This window comes from Brachionichthys hirsutus, unplaced genomic scaffold, assembly GCF_040956055.1.
Source record: "Brachionichthys hirsutus isolate HB-005 unplaced genomic scaffold, CSIRO-AGI_Bhir_v1 contig_696, whole genome shotgun sequence".
Lineage (NCBI taxonomy): Eukaryota > Metazoa > Chordata > Actinopteri > Lophiiformes > Brachionichthyidae > Brachionichthys > Brachionichthys hirsutus.
This window is the reverse complement of record NW_027180387.1, coordinates 147,437-174,693: the sequence shown is the minus strand read 5'-3', so window position 1 is coordinate 174,693 and position 27,257 is coordinate 147,437. Positions and strand designations below refer to the sequence as shown.

Here is a 27,257-nt window from a genome sequence, read left to right as displayed (position 1 = left end):
GAATAGAACTGACTGGATGATTTATCACAGGCCTGGGAGCAGTGGGACATGGGACACTCGCCAAAGTGTGTGTGTGTGTGTTTATAGCCTTCAGTGTGATGGGGAACAGTATTGATTTGATGCCTCTGCACATAATTAGTGAGACGGACTAATATGAACACCCGATTGGCTCCCTGGAATGTTTAATCACATATGGTGTGTGGGAATTCATTAGACATACGCGTAAAGATTTCAAGCAGATGGTCAAAGATGGAGTCAATGACGGAGGAAGAATTTAAAGAGCACGGAGGTTAGGGATGTAAATTATTTCTTTTTTTTTTCGTTAATGAAAGGAAAATCAAAGTGACAAAAAGGGTTTATAGCAGACGTTTAGTCAGAGGAACCTAGACCTGTATGGATAGAAAGATGAAAGGGGCTGTTTTTACTCTTATCTTGTATTCAACAGGGAAAGCAAGACATTAGAGAGGCTTTTACAGAGTAACACAACCAGTTTGAGACCAGTGACCAACACGGAATCCTTCGCACAAAGGCATAAAGGAGCCCAGCACTGGCAAAATGCCAAACCTTTTATTTTCGATTTGATTACGGTATGTGGAGTCTGTTTCTCTTTCTGTGACCAAGGAAGCTGAGCCTTATGTGTGCAGTAGTAGTTGACACATAATAATTTAACTCTTAGTCTGTCAGTAAAACTAAGAGCGCATCTATCCTCATTGCCTCAGCGTGATTAATGGAGAGCTGTTAGATTTAGTGCATCTGGTAAAGTCACCGGTGTATGGCTGCTGCCTCAAAGAAGGTGAGGTCAAAATGGAACGAGATTTTAAGATTGAAGGAGAAAAAAAACACCCAAACAGCTGGATTGAAGGAAGTGAAAGATAACTCCCCATTTGACGGATGACAGACGGTGTTTATCTCCGATCTGTAACAGAGTTTCAAATTAGCGCTGCGGTGATTAATTTCAGGTTAATTGGTGACTATATGAATAATTTTGTCGTTAAATTGTTTTTGCATACAAATGTAATAAATTAATAGACTTGACCTTGTCAAATAAGATAATTAGCCACTTTGCTTTGTTTTATTTTGTAGTAAATTGGTTTGTTTTTTGTTTTTTGGCTGTGGGATCTGTTTTGTTTTTGTTTTAAATTCCAACACAACTGATTCTGATTTCCCTTGTAATTCAACGTCTAACGTGATCCTACAATCACAGATATCTTGGTAAATCTGGAAACAAACGTGTAGTGGAACAACTCGGTTTCCGAACAAAAACAATTAGTTTTATAATACCTCGGGAGTCAAACGGATTTTCGGAGTTCAAACACATGAGTGGAGCCTGTCTGTTAAATGCTAATCAAAAATAAAACAAATATTCCGGTTAGTTTTGCACATTTAAAGCACATAATTTGCTTACTATGTGGGTTTGTCAGTGTAAACCAGGCATGGGCAAACCCAGGCCCGGGGGCCACATGCGGCCCGTTGGTCTTTTTAATCCGGCCCGCCAAACTTGTCCAAATTATATCATTAAATAAAATTGTATTATAATTAAACCTTATTCATTTTACCTTTTCCCTGTAATGCTACCTGTAAAAGGCCAAATCCTTTAATGCAATAGCTTTCATGTGTCATTTATATTAGCTCACACAGATACTCCATCCATCTGTTCTTGGTCCGGCCCCTCTGTCAAATTTTAGAACCTATTGTGGCCCGCGAGTCAAAATGTTTGCCCACCCCTGCTGTAAACACTGTCCTGACAATCCGCATCTGGTCTGATGAAAGCAAAATGCAGCCCTTTGAATGCCATGTCATTTTCTAACCGCTTATTCCGCTATCGGGTCGCGGCCCAAGCTGGAGCCAATCCCAGCAGTCAATGGGCGAGAGGCAGGGGACACCCTGGACAAGCCGCCAGTTCATCGCAGGGCAACACAGAGACAGACAACCAGCCACACACACACTCACACCTACACCTACGGGCAATTTAGTGTCACCAATCAGCCTAGGCTGCATGTTTTTGGTGGTGGGAGGAAGCCGGAGAACCCGGAGAGAACCCACGCAGACACGGGGAGAACATGCAAACTCCTCACAGAACGGCCACAAGCCGGAGACAAACCTGCGACCATCCTGCTGTGAGGCAACAGTGCTTACCACTGCGCCACCGACCCGCCCCCTTTGAATGCTCCAAATGTAAAATTAAATACATTTCCAGAAATCATACAGTTATTGACACATACATTGATGAATGATTTGACAGGGTAAATTCATTTTGGCTTTTGTCTTCTCGTCCAACTTTGGCCTGTCATCATCCTTGGCTAGTGTTTACCAGGACAGCTGGCGCTCTATTTATTCTGTCCATGGAGGGCATTGTAGGGATGTGGGGCATGGAAGTTGTCTGGATGGGCATGGCGTTGCAGCTTGCCAGGTGCATGGCCTGGTCTGCCTGATAAAAAGCCCCACTCCATCACTGCTAATATGGAGCAGCCCTAATTAGAATGTCCGGAGCCTTGCCTTGGCTACATTGCTAGGCTAGTGCTGCACTCTGCATCACTGCTACCGCGCTCTGAACGAGGACACATTTCAGCTGAGGACGATGCATTGGCTAGTGATGACTGAAAATCATGAATTCATGATTACAAGTAACGTAGATCAAATATTGCGTCCACTCAACAATTATTGGTCAGTACAGACACGTGTCAAATCCTGTCCACAAGTAATCAATGATACTGTACTGCGAGAGCTCTGCCTCGTCATTCGCTGGCGAACACTATGAAGAAATTGTTAGATTCAATATGTGGTATTGCCGTGAACTGCCCAGGTAATGTGCTGCATGGATCAATCGAGACATCCCACTCATCGTATTCCAGTCTTGCCCACTCAAAAGCTGTAGGTGATATGTAATACAGGGATGGGTGGTATTTTTATAATATTATTTTATAATAATCCATGATCATTACCCGTATCTTGGTGTTGTTTACTGCCCTGTTCGTACTCTAGCCTGTTTTGGCTTTCTGATACTTGATCTTCTGACACCTCACGCAGCGGGTCTGAAGATGAAGCTGATTTTTGCTCTTTCATTTAATGCTTCACTGATCTCTTCCAACTCTAATATAGCATTACGCCTCCATGACTTTCTAGGTTTAGTCAGTCGTGCACAAAAGACATTTTGCTTGCAACCAAGGTGTGAATAAATAATAAAATGATTCTGATTCTGAGTATGCTGAGGATGGCTAAAGGTCGACTCAGGAGCAGATACATGGACGTAGTGAGGGAGGACATGAGAGTGGCTGGTGTTGGGGAGGACGATGCAAAGGACAGGGTGAAGTGGAGAAGGTTGATTTACTGTGACGTTATAGCCACACCAGAGGCTGTTATCAGTCAGTTGCGAGGCTCATTTTCCTGCTGATGTTCATAAGCCAAGAGGATTGTGCAGCATATGTCCAGAGCTATGAAGGATGTACTGATGAAATCTTAATCAGTGCTTTAGCAGCTGGTTTTGTGGCTATTTGATTACACAGCAAATTATTGTGTTTGTGCATTTGGGTGTGTGTCTGTGTGTACTTTTGAAAGGGTCTGTTTTGTCCTCACTTTCCTTGTCTTTGTAAAAATGACGTGTGTCTGACTTTGTAATAAAATTAATAGATATCAGTATACTGTACAATTTCTTTACCTTTTTTGGACAATGGGTGTTGGATCACACCAGTGACATCACAACCCATTGCAGACTGTGGAACAACAAATGCAAGACCAGCATTTATGGAATACAGACGTTGAGGGGAATAACAGTAAATCTCTCTCTCCACATTGTCCCTGTTGTGTTAGTGCCACGCTGAAAAAGCGCAGGGATGCGAATGTGGAAATGGTTGTGAATTTATTTCCAATAACCAGTTGCAGTGTGTTTCTGCCGAGGTGTTTTTATTCAGACTTGGGAATCTTGGGGTTCATTTGAAATCATGAGGGAAGGAGATGATGAAAGTATTATCATGTCTGGGCCTCAATGCTCTGAGCCCTCTGACCCTACCACCAGCTCAGAATAAGAATTCAATAAAAAATTTTTTACTCTCTATAGGCATAAACTCTTTCTGTATTGCCATTCCAAAAACAAAACAAAGCACCCCTTCAGATATTATTGCTGCAGGACATGCACTCCTGATCAGAAATGCACGTCAAGACAGTTGTAGAGGGCCAAACAATAGGAGGCGATTTTATTTTTGAAATCAAAAGAAACGGTTGTTTCTGAAAAGAGCTGGAATTTTGGTCGTGTGTGTGAACTAAACTTTTCCTTTTCCTCAGGAAGTTGTATGCTCAGGGCACAAGCTGACACGATCTTGTCTGACTTTCTTTCTGTCACTGCTTGTTTCTCTTTTTGCACACATCATGGTGGCTAATGTGCTTATGAAAAGCAGCCATTGTCTTCTGTTGATCTCACATCAGCACACAGTGCAGGTGTTTAGCGTAATTTTGCTCCGCATTATGTTTGCAGGTTTGAATATTCATGTAGGCTCTTATGCTGACTAAATAAACCCCTGGAATAAATTTGTACAATTACGGATAACAGATTGCGGCACACATTGTCTTTATTGCCTTACTGTAGCTAGCAAATGGTTCGAGAAAACATATTTCATACATATGCATTAATATTCTCTGCATTAACAAACACAATCAGACTGGACCTCTTCGTTCCACCACTCACCTCTAATTGTGTCCATTCAAAACTTGATGAGAACACCCTCTTAATAATTTTCAGGGGTTTTGGTGCTAAACTCAGAGACCATTTATGCAGGTTATTTGCATAAAATGGCCACCTTTGCTACGTTTTGCAGTTGGAAGTTTTTACACCGTCAGAATACAAGTTGAAAATAGTTTCCAGAAATTCACAGATTTTAGAGCGAGCGATAACATTGTGAAAGATGATTTATTTTGCTAATCCTTTCCCGATTCTGCAAACATCATTCCACCCATGACCAGAATGTTCGTATTCAAAATTTCTGCATGTCGGAAAATTTGTGCAAAAGGTTTTGGCACATTTATACCCTGAGTGTTCCCCCCCCCCCCTAGTGATAGTTTGTATATATTATTATAATGAAGTAATGAGTTTTCTGCAAGTACAATCTGTAAATGTTGCACATTTCCAAAAGCAAATCCAACGTTTAATGATTTTTCTCTCTGTGGACAAAGCCAATGAGGCCATCCATCCTGCAGATAATGTAGTCTAAATGTGTTCAGCAGGTCCATTCATCAGAAAATGCCTTTGTCCTCCATCATTGCCAGCCCTTTTCCCCTGTCTCTGTCTGCACCCATCAATTCATCCCCTTTTTCCAGTTTGGTGAACTGAAACATCTGATGTTCTCTTCCAGAGTTGAGCCCGGAGAACCTGCGCACCTGCTTTCAAATCATTAATGCCTACATATACCTGTCCGCCACAGAGTTCCTACAGGTGACACACACACACCAACACACACTTAAGCTGACACTACGTCATACAGCGGCTTGTTTGGGACCTCCCCCCATTTCATTGTTTTTCTTTTGTTTTGTTTTTTACAGAACTATGCAGAATCATTGTGTCGCTCCTTCTGTGATCTGCTGAAAGACATCACAAATGAGGGACAGGTTCAAGTGCTCAAGGTACTGTCAGTCCTTCCCTTTGATTGTCTGACTTTGTTGTGTTTAGTCGTTCACCCCACCCGACCTGAAAGAAAGAACTGGAGACTGTTGTTTCAATGCTCGATTTGGTATCCTAATGCAACATTTTTTTCCCCATGCATGACATGTTTTCTCACACTATGATTACTTCTTAATTTTAAAATAATCTGTGTTTGTAAAGATCATACAATTAGTAAAAGTAGAAAAGTGCTCAGAGAGCACAAACCTCCACCAAGCAGCTCCTGTGCAGCTCCTCATTCGCCCTCTTTTTGTATCTTGGCAGGTGGTAGAAATAGCTCTAAAGGTTAGCCCCATACTGGGAGCCCACATGTTCCAGCATTTGCTTCCAGCTGTCTTCAGAGGTATTGTGGATGGTGAGGTGAGTTTCACCCTTTTCTGGAAAAATCTGGACTGAGATCGACAAAATAATTAGTAAAAGTACAATTATGTGTCAAATATTAGCTGTGGGTGGAACTGCACCCTTTCCTCTTCTTGCTAAATAATGGAAATATTTAACCTTATAAAACTTTACATACTTGATAGGAGAATGTTCTTTCAGTTTGCCCTTTTCGGTCATGTAAAAATGAATTGTTATAAAGATTATACTGTGACATCTATCGATCATCCCGCTTTATTAAAGGTCATGTGCTGATTCTGCGTTGTCAGTGGATCTATCTTCTTTCCTTGTATCATGCTTAATGACCTACCGTAATTGCTGAACTATTATGCGCACCTGTGAAAAAGCCGCACCCACTGAATTAAAAAATATATATATTTTGTACTAAAATAAGCCGCACATATTCGTAAGCCGCAAGTGCATTGAGACAAATGATATTTAACGGAACACGGCTCGTAACGATATCCGCAGCAGGTCTCCAAGGTGAACAGCCTCTGGCATGTTAGAATAAGGGAAGTCGGCAAATCAGATCCGTAACTTCGGGATAAGGATTGGCTCTAAGGGCTGGGTCGGTCGGGCTGGGGTGCGAAGCGGGGCTGGGCTCGAGCCGCGGCTGGGGGAGCAGTCGCCCCGTCGCCCTCCCCTCTCCGCCCGTCGGAGGCTGCGCGGCGCGCGCGCCCGCCTGGCGGGGTGTCCCCGTCCCCCTTGCCCCCGTGCCCCTCATCCTCCGTCCGCGGGAGCGTGGTGCGGCAGGGGTGGGGACGCCCGGGAGGTCGAGGGGGTGGGTTCCTTCCCCGCTACGCGGCGCGTCCGACGCCGCGTAGCGGATGGCGGACAGGCGGCGGGGACCGGGTACGGCGGTCCGGCGGCGGCGACTCTGGACGAGCGCCGGGCCCTTCTCGCAGATCTCCCCAGCTACGCGCAAGCGGGGCTTTCCCTCCGGGCGGGCGGGCGTTAATTTTGTAACGAAAATAAATAGGCTTTAACGAAACACGGCTCGTAACGAAAGTGGGAAAATATACGTAAATTTGCCGCGTCGTTGCATAAACCGCAAGGTTCAAAATATTGGAAAAAAGTAGCGGCTTGTACACCGGGAATTACGGTATTTAAATGTGTTTGCCCTTGATTACATTTCTGCAGCTGCATGTGTGATTGTGCTTTCATTGTGTGTGTGTGTGTGTGTGCGTGAGTACAGAGATATCCCGTGGTGATGTCCACTTACTTGGGAATCATGGGCCGCGTCCTGCTCCAGAACTCCACTTTTTTCTCCTCTCTGCTTTCTCAAATGGCCTCTGAGTGCAGCCAGGAGGTGAGACTCCCCATCTGCCCTTCGTTTCTGTCCGCTCAGCACAGTTTCTTTGAATGTCTGTCAAAGACATGACCGCAAAGTGCCAGTTAAAAGGGAATCATTCTGAATGAGGCTGAGTGTAATGACCCAAGGAACTGCGCTAGAGTTGAGAGTCCCCTCCTGTGTACTGTCAAAAACTGTAAAAACGTCTTCCACATGGCAAAATTAATTTGACATTTTTGACATTGCTTTTGTTATCTAAATTAACATCTTAGCGATGTATTTATTTGATTTTTAAACATATTTTTTCTTGATGATTGAGGATAAGGCAGAGCGGTAAATGTGGCAGAATCAGCAGAGAAGTCTTTTCTGATTTAAGTAACAGCTTGTTGTAAGTGGAAAATAAAATCAGTCGAGTTTATCTTCATGAAACGCTTGTAACCGTTTCTTGTCAGTCTTATGATTTATTTGTCCTGTTAATTTCCCCTTCTCTTAACACTCTGTACCTTCATGATGTGTTTAATCAGATGGACCAGTTATTGGGCAGCGTGATAGAGATGTGGGTTGACCGCATGGACAATATCACACAGCCAGAGAGGAGGAAGTTGTCATCACTGGCTCTGCTTTCCCTCCTACCATCTGACAACAGGTGAAAAACGTTCATTGTTCATGTATGTGCAGACAGTGTTTAGAACTGCTAGTCATGTGCTGACATAAGGGGAATCTGAAGACGAAAGAATTAATCAGCTGTTGTTTATCTTTAGAGACTAAAACTGAGTGAAGTGCTTTTTTCTCTGGAGGCCTGTGGTGTTGCATTTTTGTCACTAGCAATAAAGAAAATTAGCTGTTGTTAAAAAGTTACAGGAAACAGATTTTTCCCCTACAGCCATAATTATCCAATATGGATTCCAGAGACATGCGACGGTGGTCAAACGCACACTTGTATACACTACAGGACCATGGATGGCGGTGGGTTTGCCAGACATGCTTAATACAGCCGTGTCTGCTGACCACGTTCTTGTGAGCATGGCGTCTCAAGAACATCATGAGAAAATGTCTTTAAATATGGGTGTCAGAGGTCACTGTGACCTCAGCGCAACTGGGAATCTGCATCCACTCATAACGTGAACATGTGCTACTGGAGGGCTATGAATCAGCCACTAGCGTAGGATTATTTGATCATTTTCACACAACAAAGCAGCAATCAAGAGCTTTCTCTGTGTTGAACAAGGCAGCTCCAGCGTTCAATGTGAAATAACTGCGAGCAAAGATGAGTGATGCGCTCTCTCACCTGTTTGGTTTCCTTCTGCTTTGGCCACCAACTGCAACTAGTTGCTACTCGTCTTCCGGCGTTTGCTGCATACAAAGTACGTTTCCAAAATGTCAACGTCTTGCCGTTCTGCCTCGTATTTATACAACTGTCTGATTTGCCACTGCGACTACCTCCACGGCCGTCTCAGAGTCGGGATAACATTCAAAGCCTTCATTACGTTTGCACAGAACGGCAGGGCAGGATAAATGCGCACCCGCCTTGAACAGGCGTAGCAAATGGGCATGTATTTAGACAGATTGCTTCTTTCTGTTCTCTTTAGTCATTGACATGACGCGTTTGCTGTTTTCACTTTGAATTGATGTTGATGGTGATGGCTTGACAACTTGTGAAAGCTATTAATTTATCACTTTTTACATATTGTTTTTTATTAAATCTATGATATACCTTTTTTTTTTGTTCACCAACAAGTTCCCTTTATTTTTAATGTATTCACATCCGGTTTGTCTTTCATAAAATGTACTTTCTTTATGAGACTTCTGGGTACATTAATAATTCATTTAGCATTTAACATGCAAAGCCAGGAAGTCACAGAAGACTGCTTAAATCATCAGAACCTCTTAGTCAGCCCTTTTATTTTGCCGTACCAGTTCATCATCTGTGACAGTTTGCTTTTCAATGGCGAACCTGTCAATACGGAATAAGAACAAGGATGTCATTCACATCACTGTCACTACAAATCCCATTATAATTCCTAGCCATAATGGGAATTTCTTACCTTGCTGTTTCCATGTGCTTTTTATAACAAAGTTGGAAAACTTTTGGCTATCCCTCCTGTATTTTGGTTGTACGCTAAAGATCCCAAATCAGTGTTACTCAAGACTGGACCCTTTCTTTAGGCTCTGCTTCTCCGTAAGAATGATTATTAACATAGACCAGTCATTTCTACTAAAAACTGAATTGAACATGATGAAATATGTAAATGCTTATTTAAAAGAAAAAGAAAAAAATGGCACTTGTTCCTCAATTTGTGATCAATGCGCTGTGGGTGCAGCCTTCAATGCTCAGCACCACCCTACAGCCTCTTTTTGGAAGGAGAGCGACCCACAGACGCATGATTCTGACGAGGCCTTTTTATTTATTGCAGCTAGTTTGTCTCGGCACTTAGCCTGTCTGCTTTCAGATCATGCCTCCACTTGCGTTGATTTGGATGGCAGGCACGAAGCAGCATTGCCAGTTCACCATTATAAAGGAATCACTGGAGAGCTGTTGGGATTGATAGTTTTAGAATTGACAGATATGTTTAAATATGTGGTTCCATGCATCTAATACGATGCATGGAACCAGTTGCAGCCATCTCTGCCAATTTGTGCCTATTGTTAAGACATTATTTCAGTGATGTATTTTATTCTTCCTGCATATTAATAGTAAAATGTTGCTAAATTAAAGATAACTAAATGGAAGTCTTCCATTCCTTTAGAGGTGAAAAACAGCTGTCATTCGTTGTCCGAGCAATTACGTTAAATTTTTATTTATTGTATACCGTATACAGGAATATATATATATATACTGGTATGTGTATATTTGTATTGTGTGTGTGTGTGTGTGTGTGTATATATATATACACACAATACATTTTTTGGACAACATTGAAGAAATTCTCTCATCTCAGTGTAGAAAATGGGATTGTAGAGCACAGTCAGGTATTACATCCCTCGCTGTCGCTAAGCTTGAACATTATTTCTGTCTTGGGGGCAATTTTTACAGTGTGAGCTGAAACTTCAGTAGTGATTCCCACTCGAACGAAACGAGAGGGTTCTATATTAACTGCCTGGGTACGTATTCGTTATGTGCTGATTTTCCAATTTAGTTTCCAGAGTTCATGTTCATGCAGTATTTCCTGGCGTCGACTCTACACTGCCACATAGTTGAACCGAGGAACCTTTGATGCCTCAGCGCGCGCACACACACACACACACACACACACACACGCTGTCTGTGTGTTTCTATTCTTTTCCGTCCGTGTTTATTTATTCTGATTGGCAAGGGAACTACAACCGTTCTTTCCAGTGTGTTTCAAAGAATGAAAAATAATTCATCAATGACTGTAGCCCGTCTTTATGCTTCTGGGATGTGTTTAAGATGTCCGATTCTGCAAGCCTGCATTCTCTCGTCTTTTTCTCGAAGAATGACTGTAGATCCTGTGAATAAAAACTATTACCGGTACATTTATGTCATTTGATTAATTTCACAGCAAGAATATCATCTGTATCCTACGTGATTGATCTGCGCGATAGAAATACATTTATATGTAGAACCTCATCGACGACTTTTGGGGCTTTTATAAAATGATGCCGTGGCTCTCTGTCATTCATTCCAAAGCCTCCAGCCATTTGTAATTGTTCCATTCTTTTAAAAGTGATCTTTCAGTAATACTTGTCGAATGTAATCAAATGTTGCACAAATCTCCGCGAGGTCTCGGATGTGCTGATAACAATTTGGTGGTTGAACGTCAAGATCTCTGTGACCCCACAAAGTATTCTACAACATAACTTAGGAACAGAAGTGGAGACTGTGAGCATACTTTACATTTGGTCTCAAACCTACGGTAATTGGTGATACTGATCTTGTTTGACCACCTTTCATTTTTGAATCTTCCCTGAAAAGATGATTTAGAGACCCTGAGTGTTGGTGATCTTCTCTTCATCATCGTTTATCTAGTACAATATACACTCCAGCTTCACCAAAGACTTGGCAGATTCCACATATTGATGCATTTGATTGTTTTTTTGTGAGGTATTGGTGGAGATGTGCTATCTTCTGTTGACTGTGTCAGCAAAGGCCGTCTCAGTCAGAGAGGCTTGTCTCCAACTGACGTTTGTGTAGTGACTACTCACTAGCACCGTTTAGTTTTCATTCCAGGCCTGTTGTGCCTTCATTCCATTCAATGTCTCTCTGAATGCAATGAAGGCGTAATGGGGCGTCCGTTCGTTCCACCTCTGGCCCTCCATTGTAACGCCTCAACACGTCGTCACAGCACCAAATCAAGCATCTAGCTGAAGTGAAGCGCCCCGATGTTGTGATTGAGTATTTTTCCTATTTATATTATGACTCTTTCCAGACATATATGTAAATATATTGACTGGTTTACTGAGGCATACGGTCCTGAAGCTTTCATTGTGTTTGCAGGATTGTGTGTTAAATTCTAAAAGCTGAAGGTGAACTGGTAACAGCAGGACGCTTAAAGATGTTTGGAATGTGTGTCCTATGAGCTGAGTTAATGGGTGGCTTAAATGCCCTTTTCTCTGGATAGCCATATGCTGTTTTGACAGTTAATTTATCACTCAGAGTTCTGCCAGGATTTGACTTGGACTGTAAAGTCTGTCATTGTTGTTTTCCATGACCATTTCTTCCTTTGGGTAAATTTCTCTCCATGTTAATCACATGCACAAGCACACAACACAGCTGTCAAATGATCTGAACCAGCATGTGTTGTCTGTGTGTTATCAGTGTGATCCAGGACAAATTCTGTGGAATCATCAACATCTGTGTCGAGGCGTTGCATGACGTAATGACAGAAGATCCTGATACGGGTACCTTCAAAGAGTAAGTGAGCAAATGTTCATTCCATCACGTCCTGAGTTTTCTTTTTTTTTTTTGATAATTATTTTGAAGCATAATTTGTAATTGTTGCTTACAATATCAGAATAAACTTTTTTAATTATGGGATATGAGAGCTATCCCATTCTAAATGGTCATGACAGCCTGGTTAAAAAGGCCAAATGGCATCGTTGGATTGGACTCATTTTACTGCAAAACTTTTAGGCTGTGAAACTGGCCTAAAAGCCCTTTCTCACTGTGGAAAGGAGACACAGACACAACCATGGACCACCTTTGAGTCTGAATCTGCACAGCGTTCTACCCTCTGGCTCTCTGGCCACGTGGAGTGCTACTCATGTCTTGGTAGATGGTAAATCACATGCAGATTGTCGCGGTAAAAACACTCTGCACTCTACTAAGATGTGTGAATGAACTGAAAACTTGTGCACAAAGGATAGACTAACTCTTTAGTCACGTCTTCAGTTGTTCTGCTTCCCTGTTTTCATTCATGAGCGACAAAAACCTATTTGCGGGTGCTCGTTTCCTGTGTTATTTTCCATTTGTAAATTAAATCAATAGAGATGGACAGCAGTGGATATTGTAATCTCAACGCCCGTATTTGGAATTCATTAAAGCTTTGCAGAATACTTTATTTTCATTTCTCTGTTGTCATAAGTGGCTTGCGGTTGTGTGGTTTAGAATAAGAATGAAAGTCCTTGCTTCAAAATAATGCACTCGTTTAAAAAGCATCCCAGTTAGTAAGTGTATTCCGAATGGGACTGAAATTGTTGTAGAATCACAATCTAGCTCTGCTGCATGCCTACTACAACAGAAAAATCAAGTTTGATTGTTTCCTGTACCGTTAACTAAACAACACATTCTAGTTGCAGTTTTAAGTTATAAAGTTGCATTTTAGTGTTTATTTTGCATAAAGCATTAAAGCATTACTATGAGCATACAATAAAAGAACAAAAAAAAGTTGCTAACATATCACCATTCTCTGTTCATGTAGCAAAGTTGATTATTAACACATCCAGCGGTGACATTGTCATTAATTTGTACCTATACTTGTGGCCACCTGATGTATTAATGTATAATATTAATCTTCTCTGTTTTGGTCACCAGCTCTTGAGGGAGATGTCTGGCTCTTTAGCTGCTAAATGTTCCAACATGCTCCCAGCTAGTTGCTGAATGGCCTGCCATTTGGTGTTTTTCCAATGAAAGCAGCTGGCTATGACAGCAACAAAGTAGTATAATATGGCTGTGAGTGATAAAATGTTCTAATAGCTTCCTTACAGACATGCTGTTACTTATCTAAATGCTGCCTATTCTTTCAATAGTTGTTTTTGAGACGTATGTCCTTAGTCAGTTCTGACATAATTTTGTTAAATTCTGATCACAAGTTACCAAATGCTGCTGGTCAAAGTCACAAAATGCAACATTCCCTCTTGATCTTATCTCAACTCTCAATATCTGTTGAACAACAAGGACAAAGAAAATAAAAGACTATATGGAGACAGAGCACCAAGGTTTGGATTGTAATTCCATCTGCCCTTTTGCGCTTTGTCTCCTGTGCAAGTTTATATGTGGTTATTAATTTATTTTTTTCTTGTGTGTTTTCAGCTGCATGCTGATAAGCAATTTTGAGGAGCCTAAGATGAGTGATGACGAGGAGCCGCCAACTGAACAGGACAAGAGAAAGAAACTGGTGAGTTAAACACACACCCGGGAGACATCTAATTTCACAACGTAACTTTTTTTTTAATGTTATATATATATATAATTTTTTGCACCAATTGTTTCAATAATGTGAAACAAGTTTTACTTAACCTTAATACAATTTAAAGGTCCCATATTATACCCTTTTTATTTGGGAACTACGAAGGATTGACTGGATGGTTTATTTTGCTGTTTTGGGGTTGATAAGGACCCAAAAACACCATAATAGTGTAGAAACATGGGAAAAGTGAGTTTTTTATAATATGGGACCTTTAAGAAAAACTAGCCACTGTCACTTCATATAATTAATGGCAGTGAGTTTTCATGCACATGCAACATAGCCAGTACAGCCTCTGGAGCAACACGTGTTAGTGTTGCATTCTTCGAGTCACTTTCGGTAAGCTGAATGTTGAGTGTCTATAAAATGCCCCTCAGGTAGGGCGTATGGTAACGCGTGTATGCATGAGGATGTCTTCTTCTGCTGCTCTGTCATGCTGTGCAGGCTCAGAAGTTGTAACACTGCTTCATTTGGAAAACACTGTTCAGTGATGATGTTGGTGTATGTGTGTTTACACAATATAATGCAAATGAGTACTCAGGCAAAATTAAAGATTTACGTGAATTACATTTCATTGGTGTTTGTGGATGTAGGAATACAGTTGCATTTATTTTCTAGGGTGACATTTTCCTCTGTGTGTGAGAATGTGTGTGTTTGCTTGGCGGTATCCCAGTGCACTTATCACCTCAGCCCAGGCCCTGACTTTTTGCTCCGGGGAATAGAAAAGAGCAGACTTAAAGTCTCGCCTCTCTCCGCTTCTTAATGCGTGTGGGTGTATGTATTTGTGGACGTGCTTGAGTGCATGTGTGCCTGTGACGAGTGTGACCGTGCGAAACAGTTTTCAGTTTGAGAGTAAAGTTAATGAGGAAAGAAACTCGGGGAATTTCTGAATATTTCCTGTCTCCAGTGTGGCGGTTGAAGGCTTCTCTTCCTGGCAGGCCCATTCATGACCGTGTAAAAGCATTTATGTATATAAAATGTGTATGTTTACAGGCAGAAAGAGCCAATAAGCACTTTCTAAATATTCAGCCCATTCTTTTTTTTTTTATTGTCATCTGTCATTTGCTCATCCAACTCTCACCTGAGGCTGCTATACATACTGCATGTCCACCATTTGCCAGGTGAAATGTCAGGGCCTGCTGCATTGCCAATCGGACACAGGTATCAAGATTAGCGCTTGAGTTGGGTGAAATGAAGAAATCTATAGATGGAAAAAGTGCTGCGCTTCTGCCTAAGTAGGGTCTTCCTGTTGCAGTGACATAGAAACTAGACTGCCTGGTTTAATGTGATGCATGTTCCACCCTTTTTTCCTTTTATTTTACTGTATGCAGTTTATCCTGGTTTGTTCTTATTGGTCGAAACCTCACAAAGGATATATCATGTTCATTCAAAGCAGAACTCCTAGCTTTTATTGCATACAGGATTTTCTGCAGCACGCAATATATTTACTGTAGCTTTATTTTTAGTGTTATCTTGCCACTGTATATTCAGTTTGACCTTGATGAACTTTCGCCATGGTGCTAATTGCCTCCTGTGGTTTATCTCATGAAAGACCACGCTTTGGGACGACAGCGACTGTTCTTTTCTAGCAAACGCCTCCAGCAGGGATGTTTCCAGGTTAGAGCTCTTTGAAGGCAGCGGCTTCCGTCTCTCATGGATGCAAATATATTTTATTGCATGTGTTGCAATTGGACCCTAGAAAAATTAAACTCTTGCTGACTATGCTCGTAACTAAGTGGTTTATAAGTGCCTCAGTGCTGCAAAGACAAAAAGAACAATAGCAATTTACATTGATAATTTGTGTTTTCATTCAACTTACTAGCTAAAAGGGTGCGAGTGTATATACTGTTCAGCAGTATGAGCAATTTAATAATAAAGGTTTCTGATTTATGTTCATTCTGATGCTTAAAATACTTTCCAGTATATGAAGTAGATACAGGAGTGTCACTTTACTGCATGAGACTAACAAGAAATCATCATAAACATGAGTCTATGTTGTTGTTTATGTTGTCATCGTACAAACTGTATTGTACAAACTGTATAATGACAATAAAGCTTCTTCCTCCTCTTCCTCTTCTCCCCCCATGTATTTAGATGAGTCATATGCCTTTATTATTTCTGTTAACCCATACTTAGGGCAATACACTGTACAAGTGTCACAGGCAAAATGATGACTGACGGCTGCTTAGATAAAGCTACCGACGGCACTGAAATTAAAAAGTTTAACTGCATACAATGTTGTGCAGAAGTTGTGAGGACATGGAACCGCAACCTTTCTCAGATGATCTGTCTGCTGGGAAGGACCAGTCCATATGGTGGAGTTTTGATCACTGGAACAAAGAGAACCTTCATGGACCTGCACTTAGGTTGCAACTTGCCTAGCAGCTGTACTGTGAGAGGCTCTGGGGGTGTATGCCTGTTTGTCTCTAAGAGACTGTTAGTATATGAATGTAGTTTTGCTGTTCCTCATGGTAAGCATTACTCTTCGTCAGCCCCTAAATGTATTGTTGAACTGTACATGTTGCGCTCCCATCCGTGGGCCCATGCGTTTTGCCTACTGCCGATGGAAAGGAATAAATCTTGTTCCTATACAGCACCAGCTGTCCTCATCTATTATTTATGGTAAAGTTGATTTTGTGTCAACGTTGCAGCTTTGCCAGTATTTGGTATGGATAGTATAGTTTCAACAAGCTGAGATAAAAATTGTTGTGTTGTTTGTATTGAGGAAGAATTCTGAGCAGTTATCACGCCATTCTGCGATACTAGGCAGGCAAAGTCTGGACAAAGCTCCGTGTCCTCCATTGCAAGTTGCTTCTTGAACTTTCACCACATCTACAAGTTTGATTTAAAATATCGTGACTTAGCCAAGTCCAGTACAGCAGAAAGGCTGAATGCATATTTCACTGTTGTCTCAGGAACCTTGATTCTGTCTGCTTGTATAAATCACACTTCTTCAGTTTGTCAGTTAATTTTACAAAAAAATATTCAAGATTTAAGACATCACACACACACACACGCAGGATCATTTAGTTGGTGAAATAGAATGGTGTTCTGTCTCCAAAGACTAGAACAAACCCATGTATCAATAACAGTAGATGTCTACTGGATAATGTGGGTCTTTAATATCCCAGAAATTGAAAATTAAACTGTATGAAATATTTCATGAATAGAACCGTCTACTGCTGCTAGTACACATCTGTGTAACCACTCCGGCTGCTGTTGATGTCTGTACCTGTATGGTCTTTGTATTTTGTCCTTAATGTTAGTTGTAGCACGACTTCACCGAGCAACGTTCCTAGTCTGTGAACCCTCACTGACAATGGCAATAAACCACTTCTGATTCTGATTCTGATTCTGATTCTCACAGATCATTTGCAATCCAAGTGAAGATATTCTATTATTATAAATTTGCAAAAGGCTTCTCCAGGTAGAAAGACACAGTACACGCAAAGCTTTGCGTTACAGTGGAAAAAATGGTATAATCTAGTCTAAATACAGTTATGAGAAGAATCAAGAATTGCACTTGATCTAAGGAAGACCCAAATTGGAGTGTGACAAGTTGAGAAGAGGAAGATAAAGAATCCGTCTCTGGCATTGCTTTGAGTTAGAAGAAACATTTAATTAAATTGTCTGATCATTTTCACTATTTTGTGTAGTTTAGGAGTAAAATGTTATTTCCTGGGCCTAAAACAACAATTTGGTTAAATGTGTATGTTTTAATTTTTAAGAAAAGCAGAGAATAAAAACTTACATTATTACCCAGTGGTCTTCATTGCATTGAATTTGTGATGCTATGACGAGTCACTGATTAATCATGAAATTGTTTTCTTCATTCAACGTGTTTTTGTTTTTTTGTTATTTCCATTCTAATGAACAATCAACTGGCAGAGATCCCCTAGAGGTATGAATTCATAGGAAATGAGTTTCAGTATGTTATCAATTCACTCTGGGCCACGCAAAGCATTAGCAATGAAGACTTGCCATTCTTGCTTTATTATTGCTCCTGGTCTCACGGCGACCATCAGCGTCAGCATAATTTGGTTTTGTTGAATAACAGACCTCCATGACACTGTTATTTTGCAGCACAAGATGTAAAGATTTGCCTTTGTTCTGCCTACGGCGCACAGAGCTATCAAAATTAGTTTCTATCAGTGTCTCTCCTCAGATTTGCACACATTTGTCCATTACCTATTGGGAGTTGCAGGTTCTTAGATTGGCAGCATTGCAAATATGTTGCAATGATCCACTTGAATTACCGTAAATATATGTTTACTACACTGGCTATAGCATGCTTGTCGGAGAAGTTGTGCACACTAGGACATGCATTGATTTGGACGTTTCTGTCTGGGATATTAGGATATAAAGCTAGCTTTAGAGAGAGAGATTTAATTTCCCAGATGTTATTTTCAGAAAGTATTTTTCAATGCCAGAGTTGGAGCCAAGTCTACAGATAAATTGCACCTTATGTGCACAGAAAAAGGAAGCTTTTCCAACTGTTGCATTGCAATTCAATGTTTCATTCCCATGTTTTAAAAAGCATGATGTGACATGTCATAGCAGAAAAGACACAGACGCAATCAATAACACTAGAATTGTCCTGTAAAATGTCCCGTTAAGGCTAACATATTATTTTTTTCCAGAGGTGGAGTAAACTATAATGTTAATTTCTTCTTGGGTGCTTTTAGTGCGAGTAGGTACTTAAAGCTTACACTTACATTATTTATAAGAAATTAACGAAATAGATACATGTTCAACGCTTTATAATTCCCCACTTCATTCATTGAGCTAAAGGTTAATTTGCTATTAAGGATTGACTCACGCCAAATTTGCGATGAGTTTCTCTCCGCATGTTCTGCAGACAGGCTGATCATTTTCAGTCAGACTTTAATTAGCTTCAGTCAGTAATTAGAATGACTGCTCATTTCATTATTTATTCAAATATTAATTGCCATTATAAAGACAATATTTGCAGCTGTGCAGTACCTGAGTACTAAATCTCCGCTAAAGTAAAGAAAACCTTTACTGCCGATGTGTTATAACAAACATGATTGGCGTCTGCTGAAGAGAAGTCCTGCAATAAGAAGATGGAAAATCAAGACGCTCAAAGTTAATAATAGATAATGAATAACAGGTTGTCTTTCCCCTAAGGATATTTTGGGTTTTTAATTCAATCAGACTGTTTAATTTTAGGGGTTTTAAGTAATGCAGGCATTTATTTTATTTACCTTTTCGGTTTAGGAGAAGGGGAGCACACAAAAATAAATGTTTTCTAATTTCACCTTTTGCTGGTAAGGGACAAGTTACCGAGACAATGAGCCCACATTGAAACCACTTCCCCATGACCTGATGAGCTCAGCCATTGATTGGTCATTAGAAATCCTGACTTAATTGATTAAATTGGACATTTCATCAGGATGTCGACCTATAAAATCACTTGAAGTGTTCTGCCTGTCTTTGTTAATGGAAAAACACAATCCTTTCCAATATTGTGAATCACGCTTGGAGGACTTGTGCACAGGCAAACACGAAATAAAATGTGCCCAAAGCACTATTGAGTATCTGAATTAGTTTATATTACAATAATTTAAATGATCACAGACTCAAAAATGTTATAAGTTGCATCTTTGGTTACCATTTTCTCTGGTTTTATAGCTAATATGATCAAATCTTTGTAACGAATCATGCGCTTAATGCTGCTGACGGTAATTTAATCATACGCCAGAGCCCCGTTCATTTATTTAGGCCTCTAGGAGTACTTCTTAATAATTTTAACAATATTTTCTTCCTATAATGTATAATTAGATTATCTTTTGTAGTGTTCATTGACCACTGCAGTCATTGGCGTTTTTCCAGTGGCCCCACCAAAGGGCTTGCATACATCAATGTGCCAGAACATAAACACCTTTATTGTAAAGGTCGCGCTTTTCCTGCCCTGTTGAAATATGGATTCTTGTGTGTTCATAGGGAGCCGTAACATTAGCACCTCGCGATTTGACAAGCGATAAGCCAACTGAAATCTTTAAGTGTCATCAATATTTTTTTCTCTCGGTAGCGGCTGATACTGAGTGGCTGATATAGAAATTGGTTACCAGTGACATGCAGCGCCTTTACTTCTGAGTGGTTCCCTGTGCCGGAGTTTTAAGTACAGTACTTACCAGTAATTGAATTGTAGTACTGGTTTCCCCCCCCCCCCCCCCCTTCCGCTCTCCTATCATAGTGATTGAGTCAATGAATCATCCTCTTTCTCTCCTGAATGTATTTTGGTTTAGTGCTGTACTTTCGCAGAGTGAACTTCATACAAGATTCTGATCTCAGCACGCACCCAGGATGGTCCCAGGGTGTGTTGGCTGTTTAATCGTGACTCGGCATACTTTTGTGTTTGAGAGACTGCATTTTTATGAGGGGGAGAGAGAATGGCTCGAACCAGGGTAAGAGATCCTCCAAACACGATGCTCTACGGTACGTAGAGTGTATGGTGGGCGGCACAATGTTGGAAATGGATGGCTCTCCACCTGAATGCTAAATCATCTCAGCTTCTTTTGTGTTGGCCATCAAGAGCTGCATCAGGTAGAGAATGCCTCAGTGGTGCCTGTTTCTCAGCATTCAGTGGATAGAGATAAATCTAAATCTTGTTATCTTAGATCTCTCGATACACACACACACACAACTCAGTGGAGCTCCCCTTCTTCTCGGTTTCATTTTTGTTGCTCTCGTTTCTCATCTGCTCACCGGGTAACTGCCGAAGCCTTTCCATGTCATTCCATGTAATTTGTCTCTCTCTCTCTCCTTTTCATTCCGCCTCTCGTTCATCGATTTTCGAGGTGTGAAGACCAGTGCTTCTTTATCACTCAGCCTCAGCAGGCGGCACGCCACTCTCCCTCCATGCTTTCCTCTCACCATCACTCCTTTTCTTCTGCCCTGACTTGAATATTTGGTTTGTGTGCCATCAGGCTGACTTTCTAATACATGCGCCTTGCTTATTTCCTTCCATTCGTAATTACCTCCACCAAGGAGGTTGTTTTTGTCGCCGTTTGTTTGCCTGCCTATCTCTGTTTGATAGCAGCATTACGGAAAAACTGCTGGATGGATCTTGATGAAAAAATAAGTTAAAAATGGGTCCTTGTCTAATTTAGAGTAGATCCCATTAAATTGAGAGCGAGCCTGATACCCATCTGGAAACAACAACAAAGAATCTGAATTTTCCCATTTAATTATAATGGAGGCTTTCTCAAAAATCCATTGAGAAATCATATGCACTCACCAAAAATCAGTCATAAAGAGGTCTGATTTACACTATCATGCAACACATCTTCTGGATCTGATCCAGAATGAGGTCAGGAAAGTATATTTTTTAACATCGAAAACCCCAAAATACACAAACTCTGATTCCATTTTTATTTTCATGGTTGGTGTATAAAGATACCCAGAAGGATTGAGAACCTTTTGATGATGATCCAGATCACCATCCGGACAGTGTAAATCCAATTAGGAGGGGAATGAGCTGCATGGCGGAGGTCTGTGCTCTCTGAGTGCTTTTCTAGTTTGCTCATGTTATCTCCATTATTATCAAGACACTGTTCTTTTCTGGATCCAAGTGAATGACACTTTTACTCTATATTTATTTTGCCTCATCTTTATCTCCCCTCTCATAGTAACATGCTCCGTTTACTCTCCTGTTACATCATTGCTGTCCATCCTTTGCAACATAAAACTGTTCTCTTGGATATCTGGCCTTCAATGACCTGTCCCAAATAAATCTCAAATAATTAACTCACAGAACTGTATATCCAGTGTGCGTATATAATTACCTTCATCCTGAAACATGCAGTATGTATTATGATGTGATGTGAGAAAACACACTTGTTTATTTTTGCCTCTCATTTTCCATTACCTCCTGTGCATCACACCGACGTATTTACAATTAGCATGCTGAGGTGGATGATTCGGAACAGGACCTGCTGCCAACTTGATCTGTGTCGAATTATACTGTATAAAGAAAGGAGGCCCAAATGCTAAACTCATGCATTCTGTGGCAATCTTTACCATCTTTTTTTTTTAATCGTATTTGTAGGTGTCATGCCTTTTTGAATTCTTAAAAGAACAATACGTATAATACATTTGATAGCAATGTTTTCAGGATGCTCTTAATCTGTGGCAGTTTTGTGTGTAAATTTACCATTGAATGCACCTACGTAACATTAGATATTAAAGAGAATTAGTCTCTCAGATCAAACTTAAAAGAGCCTTTGAAAAACCCAATCTGAACAAATTTCTCAGGGGAATTTACAGTTTGGTCACCATAGTAACTATGTGTGTGACAGCAGCAGGTTTTATAGGGCACAGTGTATTTCAATTAAGGTATTGATTAAATCCTATGTCACAGGAAAGACAAGTCCATTTACAGAACATAAATAGAATCCAAGACAGCCCTATTCTCACTCTTTCAAATATTATTGATCACATTTGATTGGTGCTTTGGATGTTGTTGAAGTGCTTTTAATTCTGTAAGAAGTCCAAAGGTATAAAGTGTAAATCTTGTGATGGACAGCTCATGGGTTGCAGTCTGGGAACACACCACAGAGATGAATCGGTGTCTCTAAATTACCAATGTCTGGGGATTTGCTCGTATTTGTGCGTCTCGGTGTCGGCCATGTGCGGCTCCTGCCTCTCGACAGCAGCAAGAGGCGGCAGAAAAAGGACAGATGCATGAAATGAACACGTATTGATTGCACAGCTATGCGTTTCATACAGTTCAGACTTAAAGCTTTGCATTATCAGTGTCTCCATTGAAAGTTGCATTATTTAGTTTTGAGTCAGAAAGGTTCCCATCCTCGTCTAAACCGACATAAATATAACGAAATCTCGGGGAAACAGTAAAACACCACCTGAAATAAAGCAAGAAGCACATTTTTCATGCACCTTTACCAAATCATGAATTGAAAAGCTGTTTTCTTTTTTGATTTTTCCTGAGCTCACTTTGAGTTCTGCCATCACCTTCCAGTAGCTTGTCGTAGTCTTCACAACAAAAATCTTCATCTTCTAGCATTCATGTTTAAATAATTGCGCATCCATAGCTTGTGTTGAGAATCACTTGTCTCAAACAATGTAATAACTGGAGTTGAATTTTACCGCTTGAGAGCAGCTTGTGGGTCTATTTTGCATTTGCCGGGGGCAACTGGCCAGCAAGGCCTGGAGCTAGTGTGTCATAGATTAGCTGATGACATGGACATCTTCCTGCCGTGTAAATCCGCTGCACCCCACAGCGTTAGCATCCTCTTCATAATCCAGTTCTTAATTTACAATCATACAGCCCTACAGCTCATTGCATCATGCTTTGAATGTGAGCACACACACACACACACACACACACACACACACACAGGCCTGTACTGTATTTTTGTGTTTGGAGTTCGAAGCCAGGCACAACGGAATATGAGAGGATATGAGATAAACGCTGGGAATGTCGAGGTGGTTTCATCATTAACTCCAGTTAGCGGTTTGGCTTGACTGTTTGACAACAAATGTGGTTTTCCGTGGACGAGAGAAGCTTTCAGATGAAGAGCTTTGGTCATTTTCATCACTTTTTTGGGTTCTCAAACCTTGCGCTGTGTGTAAACTCATCTTAAATGAGCCAACAAAGCTGATTCTGAGAGTGATTCTGTTTGTAGAGAATGATCCGAACAGAGGAATTTACAGTAAAAGAGCAAAATTAAGTTCTAATAAAGCTATACGTAAAAAAACAGAACTTATCCACCACTGAGGTTTAGACCGTAATGGTGCTGGGCTCTTGGTTCTTTTTGGAAAAGTGGCAGCAACAGTTCAGGGACTGCCTGATAGATGAAGGCTTTTATGGTTCTTGTCATTTCATCTGTCTTTCTTCATCTTTGCATCCTCTCATGCTGCCCACTCCCGTCTCTCCTCATCTCTCATTGCCTGCTCGCTCTCCATCCCACACCATCTCGCTTTCGGCAGGCTTTTCTTTTTGGTGCTCTCGACTATGACGTCATCGTGACTCATCGAGCCCCATCTTGCAACATGCCTCCTTTGTTCTCCGCTCCACTCATTTGCATTTGTGCATCCCAACAGCTGATTAAGCTCATTGTTCTTGTTGGCTGTTTCTCCACTGCTGTGTTCTTTTGTCCCAGCACAGCAGGGATACTCAGAATATTTTCTTTATCCAAAGACTATCTTTAAGTTCTTGTCTACCAATAACATCCTGTTTTTATTCTGCTCTCAATTAACCTGTCTCCACATCTGCTGCACATTTGCAACCTTTTATTCTTTTTAATTTACCAAAACATTCTTGTCGGTGCTCATTCATTTTTGTCATCATCTGAGTGTATGCTATAATGTCTCCTTTAATTGGACAGCTTGTTGCCTTTCATTTCCTGACCACAGACTGGGAAAAACCATGATCTAATATTTTTATTTGAATGTATCATCACTTTTCACTGTTAGATTAAATACTCAAGAGGATTGCAGGTAAAATATAAAAAGACCCCCCCCCCCCCCCCTACACACACACACACACATTAGCAGGTCCTTGACACTGAAGGTAATTACGCAGGTTAGAAGCAGCTTTTTCGTAAGGCTCCTTTCCAAAAACCATTCATGACTTGAGTTTATTTTCTCAGTAGCGACAACGAACTAATTAGCATGACAAGTATTCTTTCCAGTGATTATCAAGAACCCAGAAGTAGTCATGACAACATTGTGCTTCCCAAAGGAGCCATGTTTTCGATTGTAATCTTTATTTAAGCCTCTTTTGGAGCGATGTGATTGAATGCATTACTTTGCTCCCCGAATGTCAAGTTGATGTAAATTTAAAAAAAGAGATTATGTCAGTCTTGCAGTTCACTTCACTTATACTTGAAAAGATTGTCGAAGGAGGGTAAAGTGACATCGTATGATAACGATAATTTATCTACGGGGAAATCTAAGGCAGCAGGCCACAAGTACACACAACACAAATATCATTTTAAAAGCTCTTAGCATGAAATGTATTGTCACCAAACAAATAGTTTTAAAAGGTGACTATAGTTTGGAAAAGTTTTGACTTGATATGTATTTCCCTCTAATGTATTTGCGATGCAGGCCTTCAGGCTTTCGCCACTACCCTTGTGTCAGGTTGTTTGCAAAGGATGCCTGACTGGAGAAATGTTTGCCTTCCCGTGCCGTCTCCTGCTCGAGATGAATGCAGCAGCTGGTATGCGGCGGGATTTTCTCCAACACAAGTCAAAGTTGGAATTGATAACATGTCTGAGTCACGTTTTTTTTCAGATGTCAATGGAAACCAGGGATTTTGCCATTTCGATAAGCAGTTCATTTTTATTTGGGATACCTTTAGATTATATTTTTCTGAGTATCAGTATTCTTTTTTCTCTTAAAAGTGTCATTTGTGGTACTTACCCTTGTGCCGGTTGAACCACCAGTATTAAAACAGGCATCTACTGTAGCGGTTGTATTTGGGGTTTGTAAAAAAAGATGAAAGCTGGGGTCCATCAGAACCAAGATTATTACAATAGACCGTATAACTCCTCAAGTTTCAATATGAAGTGCTCGGAATCATAAAAAGATATCGGCAACTCGACAATCAAACCGAGAATGCTTGGAAATCAAATATGAAAGCTCATAATGACCCATCCAAGAGCAGGCTTGAGTCCTCTGCATGAATGAGATGGCGCAAATCAAGAATGAAATAATAGAAATCAGCCGGGACAGTGCAGACGCTTTGATTCCACAAGACTGAATATCACTGTTTGCTCTTGAGAGAATGAGAATGAAAAGCGAACCATGAATGAATGAAATCATCAGGTTTATTTCCAGGTATGGGGTTACTTCAATGGTCTTTTTTGTTAAGATGGTGTGTGGAAGAATGTGAACGGCTCTTTTACTGTCCGTAGAGTTTTTCTGATTGGTAAACCCATCAATGCTCTTCCTCTCACTCAAAAGGCTGACTTGCTGGTAGCCTATCTGTAACATTTCCATTCTCCCTTCTCTTTGTTCCACCGCAGTTGGCCCTTGAGGACCCCGTGCACAGTGTTTCTCTCCAGCAGTTTGTCTATGAGAAGCTCAAAGCGCAGCAGGCCCTGCTGGGAGACCAAGGCTTCGGCGTCCTGATGGAGTCCGTCGACACGGAGCTTGTCAGGCAGCTGCAGGAGTTCCTCCAAGGACTCTGAGTCACATCCGTAATCCTTCACTACCTGAAACGAAAATCTTAGCCCAATGCTACCCTCGCTCCCATTTCTGAATATGTTCTAAAAAGGCTCAAATCCTTCCCGTCTTGTGGACCTCTCATCCAAACCTTCCCATACTCTACCCGCTATGCCTTATCTATATGCAGACCTAGCCTTGTCTACTGTTTTCAGCTGAAGCCCCAATTAATTATCATATATATACACACATTTTATATCTAGGTAAGGTCCATGTGGGCGCTTTAAAAAGTCCTTCACGTTTTCAAAAGTACCACGTAAAACATCACCACTCTAGAGCTTCCACTTAGTTCTTCTAACTTCTTCTCTTTTCATGTGTTCAACATGGGACAAGTAGAAAAATGGAGAGATGGTATAAAAGTTAAGGGGGTTGAGGAGTGCAAGGAAAAAAAATAATCTCCAGGTGCCAGAGCGAGAGCCTTGGACTTTTTTCTACAGAAACATTGAAAAACTATACCTAAAGGACCTAAAGCAGTGTTTACAGAGTCTATTCTTGAAAAGAGAAGAAAACGGTTATTTTGTATGTATGTAAAGTAGAGTATGGATGCTATTCTGCATGATATTTTACTATTTTCTTTGTTTTTTTAATTATTTTGTGGTCGTTACTCTAGAAATTCAACAACTGAGAAAAATTGTGAGATAACTAGAGAGCAAGTTGAAGTAACTACTGAGAGAAGTAGAAAGTTTTTCTGCCTTTTTGATTTGAATTAGAAGGATCTTTTTGTTTTTTGGTTGTCAAATGGGTGATTTTTACATTGTTGAACTGTAAATGTGCGTAACCACATTAAACGTATAAACACACTGCTGCTAACTGGAGTGTCAGAGCACTTTAATAACCAAAAACTTTCACGTTTCCATCTTTCTCTGACTTCATTGTTCACGTTGCCAGGAGAGCAGGTCAGCAGGATCAAGGCATATTGGGATTTAGCTGCATTAAGAATAGATTTATTATTATTATTATGTTTTCTATTTGAGGACATTGCATTGTTAAGAAGTCACTGTAAGGGAGCCAGAATACGTTGTGTCCCTTGTTTCCGATGTGATCAGATTTCATTGGTCGAGAGGAAACATTTAAATATTTGACC

General features: G+C 40.7%; 1 protein-coding gene across 1 annotated transcript in view; it reads left to right on the top strand.

Annotated features, from left to right (window-relative positions):
- LOC137914434 (importin-11-like) overlaps window positions 1-26,983 on the top strand; it is a 63,673-nt gene extending 36,690 nt beyond the window's left edge. Inside the window, exons 23-30 of the mRNA XM_068757984.1 lie at window positions 5,343-5,422; window positions 5,530-5,610; window positions 5,912-6,007; window positions 7,221-7,334; window positions 7,841-7,962; window positions 12,094-12,189; window positions 13,807-13,891; window positions 25,975-26,983. Coding sequence (XP_068614085.1) covers window positions 5,343-5,422; window positions 5,530-5,610; window positions 5,912-6,007; window positions 7,221-7,334; window positions 7,841-7,962; window positions 12,094-12,189; window positions 13,807-13,891; window positions 25,975-26,139 — 839 coding nt within the window. The 3' untranslated portion in view covers window positions 26,140-26,983. The remainder of the gene's footprint in view (window positions 1-5,342; window positions 5,423-5,529; window positions 5,611-5,911; window positions 6,008-7,220; window positions 7,335-7,840; window positions 7,963-12,093; window positions 12,190-13,806; window positions 13,892-25,974) is intronic.
- Window positions 26,984-27,257: the final 274 nt, after the last annotated feature.